General features: G+C 35.3%; 1 protein-coding gene across 3 annotated transcripts in view; it reads left to right on the forward strand.

Annotated features, from left to right (window-relative positions):
- DYTN (dystrotelin) overlaps window positions 1–23,138 on the forward strand; it is a 410,223-nt gene that overhangs the window by 295,168 nt on the left and 91,917 nt on the right. For all 3 annotated transcript variants that reach the window (XM_044078253.1, XM_044078254.1, XM_044078255.1), the window contains exons 13-15: window positions 394–485; window positions 1,391–1,550; window positions 8,455–8,989. In XM_044078253.1, coding sequence (XP_043934188.1) covers window positions 394–485; window positions 1,391–1,550; window positions 8,455–8,989 — 787 coding nt within the window. The remainder of the gene's footprint in view (window positions 1–393; window positions 486–1,390; window positions 1,551–8,454; window positions 8,990–23,138) is intronic.

Consider the following 23,138-nt stretch of genomic DNA (forward strand, 5'->3'; position numbering starts at 1 on the left):
AGGCACTTTACTATGTCTCACTGCTAAATTAGATAGCTACTGCAAGAAGTGATTAAAATGAATAAATGTTCAATGATGTGATATTTTTATAACAAGAATTGTCAGTTTTCCTCAGTTTTTGATTGGCTTGTATTTTTTATAATAGATTATCATTTGTTGCTTATCACAAAACCTCAAAAGCAAAGCATATAGTTGTTGTTTTGTAGCATGTACTGCATAAATATCTGGAATCCGTTATCACAGTATATGATTTTTGTTCTAAAAGGTAAGTTGTAATCTTCTTAAAATAATGTCAGTTAAAACCAAATACATCCAGCATCTTTGAAGAACTGTATAGTTAGTGAAATGTAGCCTTAATAAATAATGTCAGCCTATGTTTTTTTTCATATTCAGAAGCCAAAACAATCCAGAAATCGTGACCTGATTAGGAAACTGGAGTTGCATGATATGCAAGCTGCTATTAGGATACTGCAAAAGGAGAACAGGTGCGGACTTTTATGTTTGTTTCTGCTCTGTCTTAAGGTGCTGTCATCAAAATTGTGTCTAGGACTTAATGAGCTATTATCAGTTTTTGATAAGTTAATACTTTCACAAGGAATAGTAATTATCAAGAAAAGGAAAAATGCAATTGTCAATAAATTCTTATGTGATCAGACAATAAGTTGTGGTGCAAACCTAGAACCTTGTGTAAAACAGGATCACTAAGGTCTGTTTTTTTACAGTCTGTAACAACTTAAGATTTCTTTATGTATGACCAACCCTGTCTTACCTCCTTTTATACTTTAGTCCTATTCTGTTGAATATGGTTTATTCTTACAGCCCACCCCACCCTATAGCCCCTCTAAATATAAAACTCCCTTAATGCATTATCCCTTATTTTACCTCTTACCACTAAGTGAATACAGATATGTTGTCTACAAGGTCACTTATATCAACGAGTATAAATCTAGTGTATTACACTACTCAGTGTTATAAGACAAACTTTTTTTACATTAAAAAATTTTGTAATTTTTGTTCTCATTAGAACCTGTTATAATATTTGTTAACATTCTTCCGAGATATGTCACCGTATGCATGTTTACTTGAGTAAGCATGTCAGCATTTTAAAATCTCTGCAAATGTTCGAACCTTTACTTAAAACCTCCACATGCTCATCTCTGACCATGTCATCTGTATCTACAATGTACTACAAGCCTTCCTACATTTGTAAACTGTTATTATTTATAAGCAAAGGTTATGTTTTCTTTATAAAACAAAAATGATATACTGTTATTCTACCATGTCAGAGAGCTGCATAAAATGTCATTCTTTACTTTCTCTTAATACATTTGTCTAGCAGCCACCATAAGATTAGTCTTAAACACAAATAATAACACTTTTTTTTTAACAGGTACTTGGAGAAGAAGTTTGAAAGGTGGAAGGTTAACACTCAGTGCCAGCATTGTCCACAAGAAAAAGAATGTTGTAAATTAGAAGCAAAGATTGATTCTCTTGTTGAGCAAAACCTGAAGTTGCAAACTGAGCTAATGCAGTTACAGCAGATTCTTCAGGTAATTGTTTTAAGGGTTGCATTATGAATATTTTCTTTGGAATGTAAATGTGGTCAGTGATGGTTCTTAAATGATTTTGGGGGTATGCCTGGATTGACTGGTAAGGAAGCAAAGACAATACCCTTCTGTTGTGAACGTATACTTACTATTATAAATGCAGTACTTACTTTGTAACTCAGAATACTAGGCTGCTTTGTAGACAAGCAAAATGTTTTGTAGGTGTACCTCAAAATCTTTAGTTTCCTCATGATATCAGTTGGTTTCAGTTTCAGACCCTGGTTTGTTGTCCATCTGCCAGTTTCCAAAGCAGCATTTAAACAATATAATGTCTTAGAACAGATTGGCATTTTATTGGCAAGTAAGAGCTACATATTTATCATAATCTGATGGAATTAGTACACTGCCTGAGGGCAATTGTGTTTTGCCGATGTAATAAAGCATGAGTAATAAATCTAATGCATTATTTAGTCTTACACATCTGCTATTGGAAAAGTATGATAAAATAATAACTTGAAAGAGTTTCGTTCTGTTATAGGTCAGGTGTGCCAGACATAAGTGTTGCCAGCATCAGAGTTTATGTGCTACCTTTCTCATTACAGTCAAGTAACACCTCCAGGTGTTTCTGCAGTTACATCCTACTGATGCCTTTGGCATGAAATATTGCTTGTTCATATTAGCATTAATAATGCCAATACCTTGCTACATACAAGGTATTAAAATGGCTCATCATAAAGCTTACACAATGGCAAACAACTGTATTGATAGTTGATCTCTATTTAGTGCAGGTAAAGATATATTAATTGTTGTTTATATAATACTTATCTATATTGTCATAAATTCTAAATAACTTGACAACCAGGTAACACAGGCATAACTACTCACCCTCATATGAATGCTATCGGCTGGATTAGCAAAATGCTGCTGGCAGTATGTATGTAACTTGGGTGGCACAGTGATGCAGCGAGAGGTTCTCTGGTTTGATTCTCAGCTGGGGTGCCTTCTGTGTGGAGTCTGCATGTCCTCCCTGTGTTTGTGTACGTGTTCTCTAGGTGATCCGGTTTCCTACCACATTCCCAAGACATGCTGCAGGCAAATTGGACACTCTAGATTGGCCCTAGATCTGAGTGTGGGTGTATATGTGCCTTCTGAAGAAGGCTGGGAATTGGGTTGGCAACTCGACACTGCCACTCATTCTGTAGAGCATTGATCTGCTATGGCGACCCCTAACGGCAGCAGCCAAAAGGAGAAGTATGTATGTAACTTGAATGTATATTGTAATTTGTTTGAAAACTATTACAAACAGTAGTAGTTACTGTGTTTACTGTTCACTTTAGGGAATGAAATGCAGTTGCTTGCTGCTGTTATAGCCCACAAAAGCAGTATACAGATGATATTTGTTTGTTTGGTTTGGTTTATTTACTAGGTGGATCCAACTGTAGAAAATAAATTCTTACTGGAAACCTGGAGAAAATTAACTATACTCTGTATGCATACAACATGTAGAACTCAGTACAGAGACTCCCTTAGAGTTGTTGAAAAGGCATTTAACACTTTCTAGAAAATTGAATCTATGCATGACAATAATATGAATTGTGCCATTAAAGGAAATGTGTGCTATGCATGTACTAACAGATTTGTTGTTATGGTTTCTATACATATATTGCATCTAAATCTGTACTCTAAATGTTATGCAGTTTATACAATATAAACAAACTGACAGCTTTAAAGCTGGTTTAAAAAGGAGAAACAAACAGAGATAGACAAGTCACAAACAAGGTAATATAACAAATAAGCCAAAAGACCATGGAGAGAAATGAGAGACAGTAACAACTGATAAAATATAAATTTATAAAGTATAGTAAAGGAGATACAAAAACACATATTTGGGAATGTTAGAATACAGAGATAGTTTGGATCAATACGTTAGGATGGGACTGTAAAAGCAAACAGGACTATAGTTAGAGGGTAGTTACAAATAATGTATTAAGTATTATATATGACAGGAGAAATGCATGAATGCTACAAGCAATAAATGCGAACTAATTTAAAAGGTGGACAAATAAATGTGAACTAATTTAGGAGGTGGACAGATATCCTATTGCTTAAATTACACAGAGAAAACAAGTTTATCTCAGTGTTTATATGCTACACTTCTTGACAGAAACAACAGAAAGATAATAAGAACAATGTTAAAAAAGTGTCTCAACTGCAACTTATTTCTACACTTACAGTTGCATAAAGTTTAAAGAGTCCATGTATGATTTGCTAAGTTTTTAAAATGAACACAGGGTTTATTAAGCCTTAAGGAGAATATTTGAGCTTAACAGTGGTTGCTGACCTAAGTTTTTTTATGAAGGTGGTATTTCCTCAGTTAAACTAATAAACAATGGGCACTGAAATTTATATATTAACTTGTAAATCATTGTCAGCTGAGATGACTGAACATAATTTCAAAAGGAGAATATTATCATAGAATGAATGAAAAACATTTATTTTAATACTTGCATTTTGACTAAGCTAGGATCTAAGATTAGATCCCTAAACAATGTATGCTCAGATCTGACCTATTCTGATCTGATTTTTTTTATCACCCTGATCAAAATAAAGTATATAAGTTTGATATTCAGGCCATGTGCAGCACCCTTCATGTTGTTTATTTAGCTCACTGTATGATTTGTAAAACATTTTACACTGGTAAAACAGATAGAGCATTAAAGGACAGGATTAGAGAGCATTACTATCATATAGGCAAGAATGATACAGTGAGTGCTCTTTCCAAGCATGTCACTGAAACTGATATAACGCACTATTTTAAATTCATAGTAATTGGACGAGTTATACAGAGCAATAGAAAGGGTGACATTAGGAATCAGACAGAACAGATGTAGGTGAAGTGGATAGTAAGAATGAGAGGGGATTCTGGGCATGGCCTGAATGACAGAGTACCATTGAGACCTAAACTTAAAGCTAGGGCCTTAAGGAGAAAATGAATTGGTTAAAGATAGTATCACTACAGTATTTTTTATATATTATGATATAAATGCATTTGTTTACAGCAATTTATGAAGTGACAGCTATTTTATAATATTTAGATATTTACCTTGAAATTAATTCTATATTCTTAATTAAATTAATTATATTTTGTAAGTGGTTTTTAGCAATATATTAATTTAATGTGTTTTACCTTTAAATGTGTTTTGCATGTGACCTTGTTTTAAAGTATTTAAGGAGGGGTTATGAAAAGGTGTGTTACATCTGATGAAGTAGTGATACTACAAAAGAGCTTATGTCTTAGTTTTATTTGTGCATTAAAGACGGATTTATCTACTAGTCCTGCTGTCGTCACGGGGTCCATTTGCTCTTTATTTGTTTTATACATTTTAGGGATAGTGTTATAAGGAAGCAACATGTTGGAAGAGAACATCTCAAAAAGTTGTTGTTCTATGCAAAATACCTTGTCATGGAACTAAGTTAGAGTGTTCTCAACCCCCCAACATCCAAAGGCATATATATACATGTAGGAGAAACTCTTATAAGTATTTTTTTTTATTATTCTGAACAGAAATAGCAAATTAGAAAATTTTCAGACATAACAGAAACCTTTTGATACACCATTTACATAAACTGCATAAACTGTACAGTTATGATGCAGTACTAAAACAGTATTTCAAAAAGTGCTGAAATACTGGGCCAGATTCTAAAAGAGCTATTCTCAGTTTAAGCCTGCCCTGACTCCAAAAGACTTGCTCTCAGTTTAAGTGACTTATTTCAGTGTAATGCCTATCTATAAACAGGCTTACTATGGGGAACAGATTCCAAAACACCTGCTCTCAGCCTGCTCTCAGTGTAAGTGGTCACTTATACTGAAAGCAGGAATTTTGGAATTGTGGCCATTGTGTTATATGCACTTATACTGGAACAGTCTGAAACAGAATGAAACTTGACCTAAGATAACTTACAAAAAGGATACGTCCATACTTTTATACCTACATGAAAAAAGTCCAAAGCTAAAATCTAATGTTTAGGTGAAATATACAGGGGTTTGTGATACAATTAATGAAACATCTGATACTATAGAAAAACAGTTCAAGACTTGCTGGTATGATCATAGAAACACACACACACACACACACACACACACACACACACACACACACACACGTGCATATGATGGAATTACGTATATAATGTATACATATCTGCATAAATATTTAAATATACACATAAATATATAACTATAGACATATAAAAAGACATAGGAACATATATAGGTATAAAGAGATACATATGGTTGCCATTTAATTGGTAAAGGAGAGGTTTCAATGAGTGCAGATTTTGCTGCACAAATTGTTGCCAATTAAATATACTGAATTATGCTATAGATGTATTAAGATTGTTGACTACAGAATAGTTCACGCTGACTCACTTTGATTGTGGTCGGGCAACCATGGAGTTTATATATAAATTAGGGGCTGTGGGGACTGATCTCCCCTTTTGGGAATGTAGCAGGGTGAACCCTCACATAATAAAATATAGTGTGTGTTTTCTAAGCAAGATGGTAGAAGCTGCATTATGTAGGTGCAGATTTTTTGGGGGGTAAGATTTAATTTTCTTCCTGAAGGGTTACAATTACAATTTTAAAGCAGTTTCAATGATTAAATGTAAGTGTCTAAGATATTGGTCAATGCAGTTTATGTCAACCAATGTAGTCACTGATAAGTAGTAATGTAATTAGAAGAGATATATGTAGAATTCAACAGGGTTCTGTTTTGTGTTGCATTAGTTTAAATATCTTGGACATCGTTTGTTTTAAAGAACCAGTCGAATGAAAAAAATTACCTAATCCTACAGTACAAGGTATTTCACGTACCACAGAAACCAGATATCCGTGCATTACATTTATCCATTTTTTCTGTTAGAATAATAACAAACAGGATAAAGTGCGAAATAACAGTACATCAAATAAATGATAAAAAACACACTGCAAGGGGCTGAAACACAGCCTCAAGTTTAATAACCACAAAACACTCAGAACATTAAGCACTATCATCTCTCTTGGGAGACTTCATCAGCGTTTTTTTATAATCTGTTAGAATAATGTTTCCCACTGACTTCAGTGTGGACTTTGTCTATTGCTTCAGTTTCTACTGAATAAAGCTTTAGAAAGTTTGCCCATATTTTAATGAATGCACAGCAATTTGAATTGCTTTCTCCTGTTTTTAAATGACAGGGATTATGTTTTGTTGTAATGTTTTTGTTGCAGTAAGAATGGATTTCATTTCTAGGGGCATGATTTAGATGACAAGTGTTTTTTTTTTTGGGGGGGGTGCATTTTATGTTTTTTTCATTGAAGTGAATGAACAATGCAGTCTGTAGTTTATGTTTCAATTTATGTAAACATTTTGTAAATTAACTATAAATTTAGCTTTTGCAGGGCTGTCTTTGTTGGATCAGGGTGTTTTCTGTTTTGTTATTGTCACTTATGTTGTTTGCAGATTTATTGTTTTTTATGCAGTGTGGTGGATGGAAATTTGGTCTGTTTCATTTTTCTTCTTCTGTTACTTAAAATTGTAAAATTAAAATTAAATTAAGAGTATACTTGGATTTATGTAGTCATATTAGGTTGCCTAAGTTGTTTTGGATTGTCACTGTCTCTGTGTGTGTGCATGTGTGAATAGACTTTTAAGTTTTGTTTTATAAGTACTGCAATTACAGCTGGTTTAAGGGAGTGCAAAGGGGATATAGATAAACTGATGATGCTGTGCCAAGAGTGTAGATAAATGCAAATGGTCTACATATTATACCAGATATGTGCTTTTATCACATACTTTCTTGGATCCATGGCTAGGATGACTATCTATACAGAGATACAAGTACATATGTGCATGTTTAAGCGTAAATAGCTCCACATCTTAAAGTGCTTGACAGTGTGCACAACTTGTTTATGATGATGTGTATTGCCTCAGACCAGTTCCTCTCTTAGTTATAGTGTGCATTTTCAAAGTCAAAGCAGCAAACTCTGAAAATGCCAAAGTGCAAAGACCCAGCTGACAAAATGAAGCCACCAAAAGTGCAACCAAGTTAAACCTGTAACTAAATGACTGTTTCTCTAGGTGACCTACTTGGCCATTATCTCCAAGGTGGAGTGATACTGTCATCAGAATATTTAAGAGGGTACAAGGGTGCTTGTCCCTATACACAGTATTGGGTTTGTTGTTTGAATGTGTTTGCCGTGTTTATTTTTTTGTTATGCCATGATAATATAGACTGCTCCTCCGTACTGGCTATTGCAATGCATTATAACTAGTGGATTAGTGATATTTGCAATTTTGGCTTTCCTGTGATTCCGTATTGTTGCTGCTTGATCTTTATAATTCAGGCTGTGTGACTCAACAATTGAAGTCTGGAAATTTCCATAGCATCCCATCTCTCTTATAAATGGATTATAGCTGTTTTCCTTTTTTCTGCTTCAGACAGACATAACAGCTTCTTAATGATTTAGATGCCAGCGATTAAGGTATCTGTAACCCATAAATTGTTCATTTAATCTTGTGAGCCCTTCTTGCTTCTTGAGGGGTGTTTGACAGAGCAGTCTACTCACAACACAGCATGTTTGTTGTTAGAGTAAAATGTAACTGAAAAACCTGACTAAAATGCATTATTGCAGTCATTTTTTCTCAAACACAAAGACAAAAGAAATGACGTACTGATATCTTGAAACAGTGTGCTTACAATGATGTTCTTAGCCATTTGCACAAAGCTGTTGTGTTTGTACTATTACTTGACAAAATAATGTATGCTGTTATTATTATTATTGTTATTAAAGCTAGATAAATAGGATAAAATAATTAACAATATAATGTTATTCTATATAAACTCTTGCAAATTGCATTATGTTTCCTAGACAAAACAAGAATCAGACTCTGTAGGTCATCCTTTGACAACAAACTGCCACAATTTGATGCCAGTATACACAGGTCCACTTCTTCCATCTAGCCACCAGGACACATGCACTGAATCTGGACAACAGTGTTTGTCAAACAAAAGCGGACAAGACATACCTATAATGGCTCAATTACATGTTACATCTTCATCTCCTGAGGATAACCCAGAAGTAGTAGCCCAGAGCTCAGCCCTAAAGGGTCCGAAAGAAATAGGGCTAAGATCAGATGTGATACACCAGCATCCAATAACTATGCCACCAAATAGCAGCAGAAGGTCAACAGAAAGCAATAATGACGCAGTACAGCCACTGCTATGGACAGATAGCTTCACAGATGTAGCATTAACAGGAGACTTGCTCATCACTGCTGAAGTCAACGAGGATGGAATCATCAATGCTGAGGAGAAGAACAGTACCATTGCCTGTGATGAGGAAGAGAAGCTCTTTCATCACATACAGAAGCTGAAGGATGCTTTGTCTTTTAAAGTACAAGCAGGTAAGAAGGTCTTAAATGCAGCTTCTGATTAATACCAAAGTATGGTTATACCAAAGCTAGTTTATGGCTGTTTTAAGTTTAGGGAAATGCTTGACTTGAAAAATGATAATATATACATGTTAATTTCATCTTATTTTGTCACTTTGCCTTCCCTAAACCTGAACATTTTGCATCAAAGATGATTTGGTAAAAGTTGTGATCCTGAGTGGGTCTATTTTAATTTATTGAACAGCCAAATTGTCGAAACCCATATAGTCGAGAATTCAGTCATCAATAAACTAACATAAACCCAAACAACACCTGTAAACAACACAAAAAATGTCTTTGCAGGGGGGCAAATCTCCCCGAACACTTCACACCCCATGCTAATTTATACCAACACTGAGATTGCACTACAGTGGAGAAGAGAGCAGATTCACTGACATTGCACTACAGTGGTGAAGAGACCAGATTCACTGACATTGCACTACAGTGGTGAAGAGAGCGGATTCACTGACATTGCACTACAGTGGGGAAGAGAGCAGATTCACTGACATTGTACTACAGTGGTGAAGAGAGCAGATTCACTGACATTGCACTACAGTGGTGAAGAGAGCGGATTCCTTGATACCTCCATTACTGCAAACTCACTCAGAATTGTTCGACAAACCAAATTGTCTACCATATGCATTTCAATCATTTGGACAGTCGATTAGTTAAAATAGACCCATCCTGATTCCCTTGTTAAGACATAATCAGTGTATTAAGACATTATCACAGGTTTTATGGATGTATTCATGAAAATCTCAAACTAAGGAAGCTAAACCAATAATTGAAAAAATAAATAACCACAGTATAATTAAAATTAAACTGGAGAGACATTGTTTTCAATGCAAATGAGATGCGAGAAAAGCAAAGTATTGGAATACACAAATTATGTAATATACAACTGTGTGCACTAAATCATGTTCCACAAAATGTGTCAAAAGCATCTCTTCAGTGAATGCAGACAAGCAGTTCATAAACTTAGGTTTTGCCTCAAAAGCTGAAAAAAATAATTTACTGTTTAATCGTATCAAATGGGTGATATTGATGCTTTGCACAAAGGATGCATTGTTTTCCCAAGCTTTCCCTAACAGAGTTTTTAAGACAACTTCAAATTTATTGGAACATGCAAGAGAGAAAGAAATATACAGAAAAAACTTCTACTACAAGTGTAAACAGTTAACTACAAATGTATAGGCAATTTGACATAAACAATCCTTTCTTCTTTACAGTAGAGTACCTTCAAATCTTGTTGATAAACACTTGATGCTACATAGCTGACAATACAGATTAATTTCTGACAGAATAACCTGCTTATCATATTTATTAAATAAAAGTTTAATGAGCAGTATAAAAAGACCAATTAATGCAGCCATTGTAACAATAAGTGCCACTTTACCAGCAAGAGAAGTCCAAGCAGGCAGGGATTGAGATGATACTTTCTCTTCCCTCAGTTCATGTAATAAAACAATTATTTGTTTGCATCATTACCAGATTAAAAGCAGACAATTTTCCGTGGGGTATATAGAAGAATTCATCACCCCTAGAAAATGTATTCCTCCCCATGGACATATTTTATTTTATTTTGTATCTCATTTTTGAAGAGGGCTAGAAGGGAGCCACATGAATTCAATCCCTCATGTTTCTACATCTGCATCTCCATCATTGTGGGCTGGCTTGGGGAAAAAGCTTAGACAGCTGGGCTGGGGTATAAAAGAACTTAAACTGGCACTGCCATCTGTAAATTCTGAACTTCTCTGATTTGATCGCATAATGGGGAGCTTTAAGCATTGTAAACCAGCTTTCCTTGAGAAGGAGAACAGCAAGTGCCCGTTCCCACAAGATTCAATATTTTTTATTATAATGCTGATTGCAGTACACAAATGCTTTGCACGACTTGCTTATTTGACCCTTAATCAGTCTGCTAGAGTCCATATTTAGAAGAAATCAGGATATTAATTGTGGATATTAGTCTGGTCCTAGCCCAGGCATATTTAACCTCAATACCTCTCCAGCTAAAAGGGTATACAACCCCTGTGCCAGTCCATTGAGGCTATACCTCTGATCAAACATCTCCTATGAACTAACTTCCATTTGACTGGAGTTGGTCCCAATAATTTAAACCTTGGAATTTCTTAAAAAGGCATTTGTATTGCCAAGTAAGGAAGTAGAAAAAGGAGAGTTGGTAGTTGGGACAAGGATTTTTTTCCATTCTCCATATTGTTCTTATCTATTGCTGGCATGAGCAAGTTCAAGGCAGTCAAAGCTAATGTTGATGCTCTACCAAAACCAGCTTGCACTCCAAGTAATAAAACCCTGTACACTGTGACATGGCACCAAAGCTGCAAAAGTATTGTACCTTTCCAAATCAAGGTATATGACCAATAGGGCAAGAAAGACTTCACAATGACTAGTAGTCACATACTGTTCAAAATCTTGTTAGTCCAAAGCACAAGTTAGTGTGAGAGTTTTATGTGCCACAGTATGATTTTGTAACCCCTCCCCCATGCACAGACACACAGATTTAAGAAGGGGATTTCAACAGTTTCATTCTCTGTGTATCTATAGCATATTGGAGACTTTGTACCAAGTAGGCAATCTGAGGAAGTATATACCATGTAATTACATGTACTCTCTGGGTCATGTCTAATTATAATTACACGTACTCTCTGGGTCATGTCTAATTTAAAATCAAATGGTCATTGTTCACTTTTACTGATTCCTGACGAGAACTAGCAAGGTACAATACCAAATATTTAATAGGTATTCCTGGTGTCAGAAAATGGCATACTTTTCTGTGGTTTGATAACTATAAGATGTCTAATTTCCAGTATCCAGGTGATATAAACTGCTCCCAGCAGACTAGCTGGTCTTAAAAATTATCTAAATTCATACTTGGCTTTAATATAATTTGGTAGTGAATTCCATGCATCAGCTACTTTTTCAGAGAACCAATTAATGCAGCTTTCATTCCTATATAATCTTCTGCATAGGTTGTCAGATGATTCTCTACTTTTTTATAACCCCAAATATTCCCAGAGGTAGTTGTCTCTAAATGCCCTATATACCTGAATAAGGTCTTCTCCTAAATATTATGTATGAGACACTGTACAATATTTCTGCTATACGTTTTCCAATTTACTCATGCTTGTTTTCTCATAAGGTTTCCATATTGTTATTCCACACTCTAGTTTTGATCTAATGAAACTTACATAAAAATGATTTCATAATTTCTGATTTCCTTAACTTTATAAATCTTTTCATAAGATGATATGATTAGAAAACATCAAAGCTGAATTTGCCCATATACGCAGATCCTTAAATGAATATAGAGTTTGAATCACTGTGTGCTGTATTAAATATCCACCCTTAAATCTAAGTTTCCCAAATCTCACATGCTGAGTTTATAATGTCATCAATTAGTCAAGTTCTTTTGCAGACATCACCTATCTGTAATACATGTAATCAGTTTACCCATTTTCAAGTCATCTACAAACAGACTATAGAACTCCTCAGATAAAAAAAAAGATAGATCTGAAAGATACAACCTAAAAAAGCATGGGCTTATGGCTGAGCCTTGTGGGACACTCAGACTGTAACCTATGACACCACCTGCCCAATTGCTGTATAATACTTGCTATGTCCCACTTGTAAGTCATGTAACTGTGCACCTTATCTAGATTACAGCAATACATGGTGGTTCTAACTTACTAATCAGAGTTTTGTGTACAGTATGACCCTATCAAAGCTGAAGTTAAGTCTGCATAACTTACATCACAATACAATTGTTCATTTATAGCTGGTATTATATTCTTATAGAACACCGGGTTGCAGGCTGTTGAAAATGGCTCTACAACATGTTGTTGTTGTTGTATCTTTCGGCTTTTCCCGGTTAGGGGTCGCCACAGCGGAACTCCGGTTCTCTAATGATTGGCAGTAGATTTTTACATACCGAGTTGCCAGCCCTGATGCACAACCTTCAACGAAGGTACGCCCGTTCACGCATGTCTCCACACAGAAGACGCTTTAGCTGAGAATCGAACAGGACAACGTCTTACTGTAAGGCGACAACGCTACCGCAGCACCACCACCGCAACATATGCATGCTAATATATGGTTTAAAGTTCCAACTTTTCCAGTTGACAATAGTTTATCAGAAATAACATTCCTGCTATTTTTTCACAACAAGAAAGTAAACTTATGGGTCTGTATGGCTGTGGGTTTGTCCTTCTCCCCTTTCACCTTAATGAGAGGTTTAACAAGTGCTTGTCTCCTATCTTGAGGAATCTCCCCATACATAAATGACCTAGTGAATAACAAATATGATGGTACTGTAAGGTCATGCTAAAGTGTTCTCAGATTATTACTAATTTCTCCGTGTACTTTGTTTGGGTTCAATTAGCATAGCTATTTTTAAATATTAATACATTTCAGCATCTGAATTTACCTGGATGTTACTAGGGCAATTTATCACCCCTTTTGCAGAGCCAAAATGTATTGCATAAGATTTTGTAAATATATTTATAATTTGTTGTGTCTGAGAATAAATTGTAGAAATAATACACATTTTATAAATTTGTATGTCTTTACTCCTATCACATCTTATCTACCTATACAATGGTTTTCTATACATATACATGCATCCATACACATTTTATTTATTTATTTCCTTCAAATTTTTTTTTATCTTGTCTTGCACTATGTTTATTTTGTTTGCGCAGCTCATGTTTTTTGTCTCTCATCTTAATTAAGCAACTTGTCCTTATGTAAATATATCCTCCTGACCTTGTGTGCCTAGATCCTAATATTAAACATTTTTTTTGCATTCAAACAATTTTCCTTTTAAAACTTGTCACTTTCCTTCTGCAGGTTTTCCACTGAACACATCACTTCAATTAATTTATTTTACACAGTAACTGTTTTGCTTCCATATAGTTTATTATTTCTCGTCTGTGCACTGGTTTATATTTCAGTTTGGTAGCATTTCTACCAGTAATTTATCCTTAATAACCTCATGATCACTACCCACTAATGGTAGTAAAACTTGACATGAAGTTACAGTCACTTCCTTAGGAATGTAAACTGTGTGTGTGTGTGTGTGTGTGTGTGTGTGTGTGTGTGTGTGTGTGTGTGTGTGTGTGTGTGTGTGTGTGTGTGTGTGTGTGTGCGCGTGTGTGTGTGGTGTGTAAGCGCACACGTCTGATTCTATGCGGACAGGTTTGTGTATGTGTGTCTGCTTGGGGAGACGTGATTAATAACAGTTTTATGGCAGATTTTCCAGTGATAGCTCACCTGTCAAGGAGTCATTAGAGAACTGTCTTTCACTCAGTAGTGTGTATGGTTAGCCTATTGCTCTACTGTTTTAGCCATAGGAATCAGATCGCAAACTATTTCCAGCGGATTATATAGAAAAATACAATGAATGTATGAGCCAGACAAAAGATAATAAAAATGAAAAACAGAGTGACTCTTTTCAAGTAAGTAGGAGAAAATAGGAGTCATTTAAATCACACAGTCCAAAAAAATGAGTAAGCACTTTTGTCTTCTGTTTACGAGTTCTTCAGACTGAACCTATTAACATAAAACACAGTAAACAATTGATCCTTAGCCTATCAAAACACTATAAAATCCTATGGTTAAAAGGGTTGTAATGAAAACAAAACCCAGAATGAACAGTAAAATGAAAAATGACCCAGGTATACAAAACAATGACAGTAAAGATGATGACTCTTTTAAGAGTACCCTTTTAAAAGTTTTACAGTTTAAATGAACTTCAAGACCAAAGAAATACACATGCATTTTAGTTTGTTTACCAGAGTAGTGCACTGAGCGGTACTGACCAATTTTGGGCTCAGCCTGGTCAAATACCAAACATTTCACAAACAAAAAATACAGAAATATAAGCAATAACAGGGTAGTTCAGAGTAGTTATGAGTATATATAATTCTAGTGAACAAGCACAGTACAATGTACAATCAAGCAGAGTATAATGTAAATATATACCTTTGTTTCTAAAGTGAGTCAGTCTTAAGTAAACTTTGAGAAAGGAGAAGAGGCTTGCAAAGGAGACAGGGTTAGTGTGTTAGGTAATATGTTCTGTGTAAAGCATTTGGCTTTGATGAAGACATGTTTTATGAGTTGCATCCTGAATTTGGAATAAATGTTGATTTCCTTATCAGTGGGGAGGGCTCACCAAAGAACAGGCACCTGACAGGAGAAAGCATGTGCTGTGCTGTGTAGTTTGATTGCAGATGTAATGAGAGCTGGTGTGGCTTGTGAGTAGTGTCTTGTGTTGTGTGCAGAGTTTTTTTTTCATGAAGTTTAGCTGCAGGGGGAGTTAATGTGTGGCGATGGAGTAGTTTGTAGAGGTGGAATCCTATCAGTAGGTTACATCTTTGGCTTATGGGTAATCATTTGGCTGTTTCTAGGGTGAACCAATAAATTCAACTGGTAAACTAGAAATGCTCAAGACCACATTTTGTTGGTGTGGTGTCTTGAGCATTTCTCATTTACCAGTTTTTCTAGGGTGATACAGTGATGCTCACAGAGAGGTGAGCTTGTAATGAATAGCCAGACGTTGTTAAAGATAGTCTGGAGTTTGGTAATGTTTTTGTTGGAGGCATAAGCAAAGATTAGAAGCCCGAATTCAAACTGAGAAAGGAGAACTCCTTTACCAATAGCTGCTCTGGGCTGATTGTGATAGGAAAGGAAAGGGGAGAGCTTTTAGCCCAGAATAGGAGTTAGTTTATTTTGACTCTTACTTTCTCTGTGTAGAAATGGAAGTTTAGTGACTGATCAGCTATAATCCTAGATATTTGAAAGTGGAGGCTGTCTCTATGGCATATCTTAAAGTCTTAGACTTAAAGTAAAAGATAGTTAAAGAGTCGGATGCTTTTTTAATTGTCTGTGGAGTTCCAAGAAGCATGTTATTGGTCTTGGTGGGGTTAAGAAGTAGTTTATGGTTTATGAGTCATTGGTGGAGCTCATGTAAGTCTGACTGGAGTTTGCATTGAATGTTGGTGTGAGAGTGACCTTATCAGTAAATGAACATCCCATCACCATAGAGGATATGTGGGAGATGGGAGAGGTCACAAGGAAGTTTGTTAATGAATATGGAGAAGAGGTGTAGGGCAGGAATGGGTCCTTGTGGTTCACCTTTAGTAATAGGTGCAGATTCTGACTGGGAGGATCCTATTTCAACTCTGAAATGTCTGTCAGTGAGGAAGCTTTTAAACTAGAGAGCAGCCCCTGGACTGATGCCAATTTCAATTAAGTTTGCTTTGGAGAAGACAGTGGTCAAGGAGATCTAATACCTTTATCAGGTCTATGAATAAGGCACCTGTAAGAAAGCCACTATCAGAGTTTTGTGGGATATAATTAGTTAGGGACCAAAGTACTGTCATAGTATTCTATCAGGCCAGAATCCATGCTGTCTGAGGGACAGCAGGTGGTACTGCTAGATGCAAAGTCGGGTATAGACTGTCTTGTTTAGAAATTTGTCCAGAATTGGGAGGACAGATATTGGACAGAAGGGAGATTTATCTTTTGGGTTGGTTTGCTTTGGGAGGTGTTTATTTAGAGCAGTTTTCCAAACTGATGGCATGATGCTTTGTGTGAGACCGACTATATATATGCAGAGAGGAAGACATGGATGTTCTCTGCAGTGATATATAAACCAAGGGGGGGTTGTTGTCAAATTCCAGAGGTGTGTCTGGGAAATATTTTTAAGTAGAACAGAGATTTATTTGAGATGCATGCATCTGAAGGTGAAAGAGTGGAATGAATGGTAGTGGGGTGAGCAATATATGATCTGTGTGATGCGTGGAGATTATTGATGGGAGATGTCCAGAAGAGTTCCTTAAAGAATTTAGCAAAATTTTGTTGTACCACATTGAGCGGTGTTAGTAGGCAGAGTGTCATGGGGAGGTTTTCTTCATGTGACATTAACTTCTTTCCAAAAGTGTTTAAAAGAATGTAAGAGAGTAATTTGTTTATTTGTTAAGAGGTTTCTTTGTGTCTTCGGATGGGCTTCTTGGCTATGTTACTTAAGGCTATAAAGGAGGTGTGGTTGTCAGTTGGGGGGGTGGGGTTTCATTTTCAAAAGTTTAGAGTTCATTGGATAGCCATTCAGTTTTGATGGGATTATAAAGCCTGTGGATAAGTGGGAAGAATTTGTGTTGCAGCTGGAGTAGAAAGTTGGTTAGGCTTATAGCTGCTGTATCAGGATCATATAAAGAACGTATATGGTTCCAGCTGGGTACATGTGAGAAAGGATCTATGTTTGTCAGTATTAGTGCTACTCTGGTTTCTGAAGACTTTTGATATTGGTGGCAGTTATATAGGCTGTTGACATTTTTAAAGGTGATTTTGCACTAGCTGCTTAGTGATAGTGGCAGAATGTTTATGTTGGAGATGGAGTTTGGTATGTTTGTAATAATCATGTCAAGTGTGGAGTATTTGGAGGATATGAGGTTAGGAGTTGAAGGGACCTAGGTCTGCTTGAAGGTACCCATGTCATATGAAAGAGTGCCAAGATAGTTAAGACTGAAGTCACCTTGAATGATTATGATATTATTTTTGGAAGTTATTAAAGGATGTTAGTGATGAGTGGTTTGTATTTATTTAGGGAAGAAGGGAGTGGTATATAGGCTGCCATTGCGAGTTGGAAATTTTAGGAAAATCCTGTTAGGACTGGAGTCTGAAGAAGAGGAGTTTCCTAGGGCAATGACATTTGGATTTAGGTTATTTCTGTACATAGCTAGAGAGCCTCCACCATATAATTTACCTAGTCTGGCATCATTCACATACTTGTAGGAGATTAGAAAGTGTTGGAAGTTGGGGGAGTCGTGTTTGACCCAGGATCCTGTGACGGCTGGAATGTCTGGTTTGTGCTGGGAAATAAAAGCACTAGCTTGTTTCTGATACTGGACATTTAGTAGGGCACAGGCCAGAGCAGGAAGACAGTAGTTCTTATGTTGAGGAAGTGGAGTTGTTGGGACTGGGATGGGTTCAATGTTACTCTTTATAAGGTATATGAAGATTATGGAGGATAATTTGAAGGAGGTCTTTGGCATTTGTAGGTAAAGAGAAAAATGTTTCTGAATCTTAGTAATTATATAGATGAGTGATCTTGACAGTGGTGAGCTGGGGAGTGGGTTTGGTCTGATTACTGAGGAGATGTGCTGATGGAATGCTGTTGTGAAAGTTATGGAAGTAGGGATAATACATGGAGATGTGTCGATTGGTTTGTCAAGTGTTTTACGAAGAGGTTTGGTATTGGTTGTAGGAGGTGAGGGAGGTAAATAGGAAAAAAGCAGGTGGTAGAACAGGTTAATTTGTGGAAAAATAAACATTTTACTGATTGGATGTGTGTTGTGTTTGTAAATGAAGTTGTAAATGGGAGTTAAGATTTCCAGTGATAGGGTAGTACTGACTGTGGGCAGTGAGATAAGATGGTTATTTGGTTTTGTGGTGGTTTATTTTTAAGAGGTTGGTCTTGAGGTTGTGACTGTGGGTGGAGATCAGAGCAAATATATTGAATGGTCTGGAGAATGGCTAGGGAACTGGGGGTGGGAGGTGAGTGAAGCAAGGCACAACTTCTACTTTCTTGGGCATTAATCAGTCATTCCCTGTGTCTAGAAGTGGGCTCAAAAAGGATAGGCACAAATGCATGAGGTAAACACAACAACCAGGATCCAAAATGGAAAATGTAAATTCAACTTCTGACTTTGTTGCAAAGAACAGACACATAGTAAAACAAACACACTTTATTCTAGCGCCTCAGTGTCACCACCTTCAAGGAATAAAGAAACTACATAAAACAAACTTTTTATACCTAATTATAAATTACACTCAATTAATCAATTAAATAATCAGTTAAATATATTCCTAATTTAAAGCAAACATTTCCAACTTAACTCATTATTCAAACCATTGGGAACCAAGGTTTTATATTTTAAAATATGTATACTTTCTTTATATAACAACTTCTGTTTTAATATATTCTCATTTTTTTCAATACATACAGTTTGTTCCAATATAGTGCCACACAGCATGTTAACATCACTATTATGTTTCATTTTAAAATGTGAAGAAATTATTTTATCATCTCTATGGTTCTTTATATCTCTCATATGTTCCATAAATCTAACTCAGAACTTTCTTTTTGTCTCCCCTATATAATACAGATGACATGGACAACTTAGGGCATATATCACCCCTTTGATTTTACAAGAAAATGTACCCCTAGACTCAAATTTGACATTATTAATACTTGGAAATATGTTAACAATGTGTGTACACACACTGCATTTACCACATTTAAAAGTTCCCTTAACTAACAGGGATCTTCTTGTCTCCATTACTGGCATACTAAAAGTACCTTGTACCAACATGTCCCTTATATTTTTACATCTAGTATATGAAAAAAGGGTTGTTTCGGTAAAATAGTTGCCAAAAATGTATCTTGCACTAAATATTCCCAATAATATTTAATCAGATCTACAAACTTTACTTTATAATGTAATTTTATGTTTTCTTCTGAACAACTTCTCCGAATGCATATCTCATTACTGTTTTCAACTTATTTACCTGACATAATTCCTCATCAGATTGTATTTTTTTTTTTTTTAAATGCTTCTTGAACTTTGAGCTTAAATGTTTTAAATGTTTTATCTCTTAATCTGTATAATTACTATTGTAGTTTTTGTATATACCTAATTTTTGTCTGTATTGGAGCTTTTCTCCCCAGGACTCCATTGAAAACGGGTTCTTTTGGCCCAATGAACTATCCTGGTAAACCAACTGCAAATAAATAAATAAATAAATACAATTTCTTTACTTCTAACATTATAGACTGATACAATGTATATTGGGTCTATTATATGCTGATTGTTTTGATTATTTATCTCATGTCTCTGGTATCCCATACCTCTTCCTTTCACTCTACTTTCCTCCCTCAATCCATTTACTATCTTAATTTGGGCCTCCTGTATGTTACCCGGATCATACCCTCTTCCCAAGAACATATTAACTGTTTGCTTTATTTCCTGTAACAAAATGTCTTTCTCACTACACAACTTAGATATTCATAATAGTTCCCCATAAGGCTTTGCCTTAAGCACATGGTGGGGGGGGGGATGACAACTAGTGGCATGAAGGTATTGACTACCATCTATAAATTTTCTACGTATGCTAGTTGCAATACTTCCATTCTCTTTCCCACCAAAACAAGATCTTAATAAATGACTTTTGTACCTTTCTGCAGGCCATCAAACAACAGGCCTTATGAATTTTTATGCAGATCAGTTATAAAACTATCCACTTCTTTCCAACCACCCTCACACAAAAATATTAAATCATTTATATATCAAAAAATAAAATCAACATATTTTTACATAAAACTTAATTTAAATAAAAAAGTAATTTCAAAAAAGACATAAAAAGGTTTGCATGCATGGGGGCAAAAGCTGCCCCCATGGCCGTACCTTGCCTTTGTCTGCACATTTGATAGTCAAAATAAAAATAATTATTTTTCAAACAAAAATCTACCAACTCAATAATAAAATTAGAAAAAGGACTATCGCCCAAGAAGTACCTGATAGCCTATAATCCATTTTTGTGTATAATTGATGTATATAAACTTTTTTACATCAAGTACTAGCCAATATTTAGTCGTGTTCCATACTATAGGGGAAATTCTCTTCAGAAAATCAAAACTATCTTGTACATATACAGGTGATTTCTGAACATAAGGCAACAGCACCTTGTGTAACACCAGACCAATATTGTGTAGAAAATACTTACAGGCCGAAATTATAGGCCTCCCTGGAGGGTTCACTTAACTTTTGTGTATTTTTGGCAGGCAGAAAAAAAACATCCTTTCACTATTTTTATTAAACAACCCATCTCTTACATCTTCTTCAGTAAAATAACTTAATCTTACCCTTTTTTCTAACATTTTTTCATAATCAATTGAAACTTGCTCATAAACCTTCCTGTCACATTTCTCATACACATCTTCATTTTCAATTCACAAAAGACACGACCGACCAGTAAAGTACAAACAGCGGAAAACTGAGCCTCCAACACGCAATTTCAGATGTAAAAGAACAAATTTATTAAGTGCTTTCGGAAGGGTTAATACCCCTCCTTCCTCAGAATGAAAAGAGAACAAACACGGAATGCAAGCTACAATACTATTTAAACTAATTAACATCAGGTGATCACTCTCATTCATTAATTCAATAAAACAAGTGTTGCACAGCAACCTAATAGTACATACTTGTTTCCATAAAAGAATACATAGTAAAACACAGAAAACTCTAAATTAAATATAAAAACATTAAATACTTATAAACAAGCATATAAACCTAGTGTATAATAAAAACTCATACTTCGTTGCTAATCATTAATGTTGCAATAAATAATATAAATTACCAACAGCAATTAGATAGGATACCAAGTGTCAAACCAGGGCTCACTTAACTAAATACCATTACTTCCAATAACTCAAAAAATGCAAAAAATGCAATACTGCAAAATACATCATTTCAATGACAAATTAAATTAGCTAAATATTAATGATTGTAAACTATCTTTTTAATGCCAGTTTCCTTAAAATAGATGTTATAGAAATTTGTTCATTCAAACCTGGGGAAAAATGGGCCGCCGTCCTTATTTGCCAATACAACTCCTCCATTTCGAGTTGAGTCTGCCAAGGACCTACAAATGGGGCATCATCCACCTGTTTCAGTACAAAAAAATGAAACTGGTAGCTTGGATGTTTAGTAATGTGGCAAGCTAAAGCATTAGTAGGTTCATTCTTAGAAATAGCGTAATTATGTTCATACATACGCTGTTTTAACCTACGCTCAGTCTTGCCGATGTAAAAGGCCTGACATAATTTACAGTTTGCCACATAAACAATTGCCCTAGAGTTGCAGTTATATTTACCATTCACTCTGTATTCAATATTATTAATTTTAACAGAAGATCCCTCATTGATAAATTTACATTCTTTACAAAAGCCGCATTTACTCATACCAAAGGCCGAAGTTCTCACCTTAGGTTTTCCGGCTTGCAAAAGAGTTTTTAAATTAACTCCTCTCCTAAATGTAATTGCTGGGGGTACTTCAAACTGATCATGGAATTCCCTGTCGTTTGACAAGATTCTCCAATTTTTACACAAAATGTCCTTGATAAAAAGAAGGTCTATGGAGAATGTACACAGAAACCTCATGCTGTGTTGGTGATTTGTTCGAATAGGGTTTCCCTGTTGCGTACTATCAACCCCGACATCTAACATAGATGTAACCCGAAAACCTAAAATAGGATGAAAGTGCCCTCCACTGCGCTTGGAAATTACTTCTTCCCTTATCTTGTTAACTAGGTTGTAAGGATAAATTATGTCAGGCCTTTAGCTTGCCACATTACTAAACATCCAAGCCACCAGTTTCAGTTTTTTGTACTGAAACAGGTGGATGATGCCCCAAAAAGATAGTTTACAATGCATTAATATTTAGCTAATTTAATTTGTCATTGAAATGATGTATTTTGCAGTATTGCATTTTTTGCATTTTTTGAGTTATTGGAAGTAATGGCATTTAGTTAAGTAAACCCTGGTTTGACATTTTGTATCCTATCTAATTGCTGTTGGCAATTTATATTACTTATATTATTTATTGCAACATATTAATGATTAGCAACGAAGTATGAGTTTTTATTATACACTAGGTTTATATGCTTGTTTATAAGTATTTAATGTTTTTATATTTAATTTAGAGTTTTCTGTGTTTTACTATGTATTATTTTATGGAAACAAGTATGTACTATTAGGTTGCTGTGCAACACTTGTTTTATTGAATTAATGAATGAGAGTGATCACCTGATGTTAATTAGTTTAAATAGTATTGTAGCTTGCATTCCGTGTTTGTTCTCTTTTCATTCTGAGGAAGGAGGGGTATTAACCCTTCTGAAAGCGCTTAATAAATTTGTTCTTTTACATCTGAAATTGCGTGTTGGAGGCTCAGTTTTCCGCTGTTTGTACTTTACATCTTCATTTTCCAAATGGTCCATACACATTCTATAATATTGCATTACATTCATGACTACTATTTTATTACCT

Source organism: Protopterus annectens, chromosome 7.part0 (assembly GCF_019279795.1).
Source record: "Protopterus annectens isolate FY-2018-M chromosome 7.part0, PAN1.0, whole genome shotgun sequence".
Taxonomy (NCBI): Eukaryota; Metazoa; Chordata; order Ceratodontiformes; family Protopteridae; genus Protopterus; species Protopterus annectens.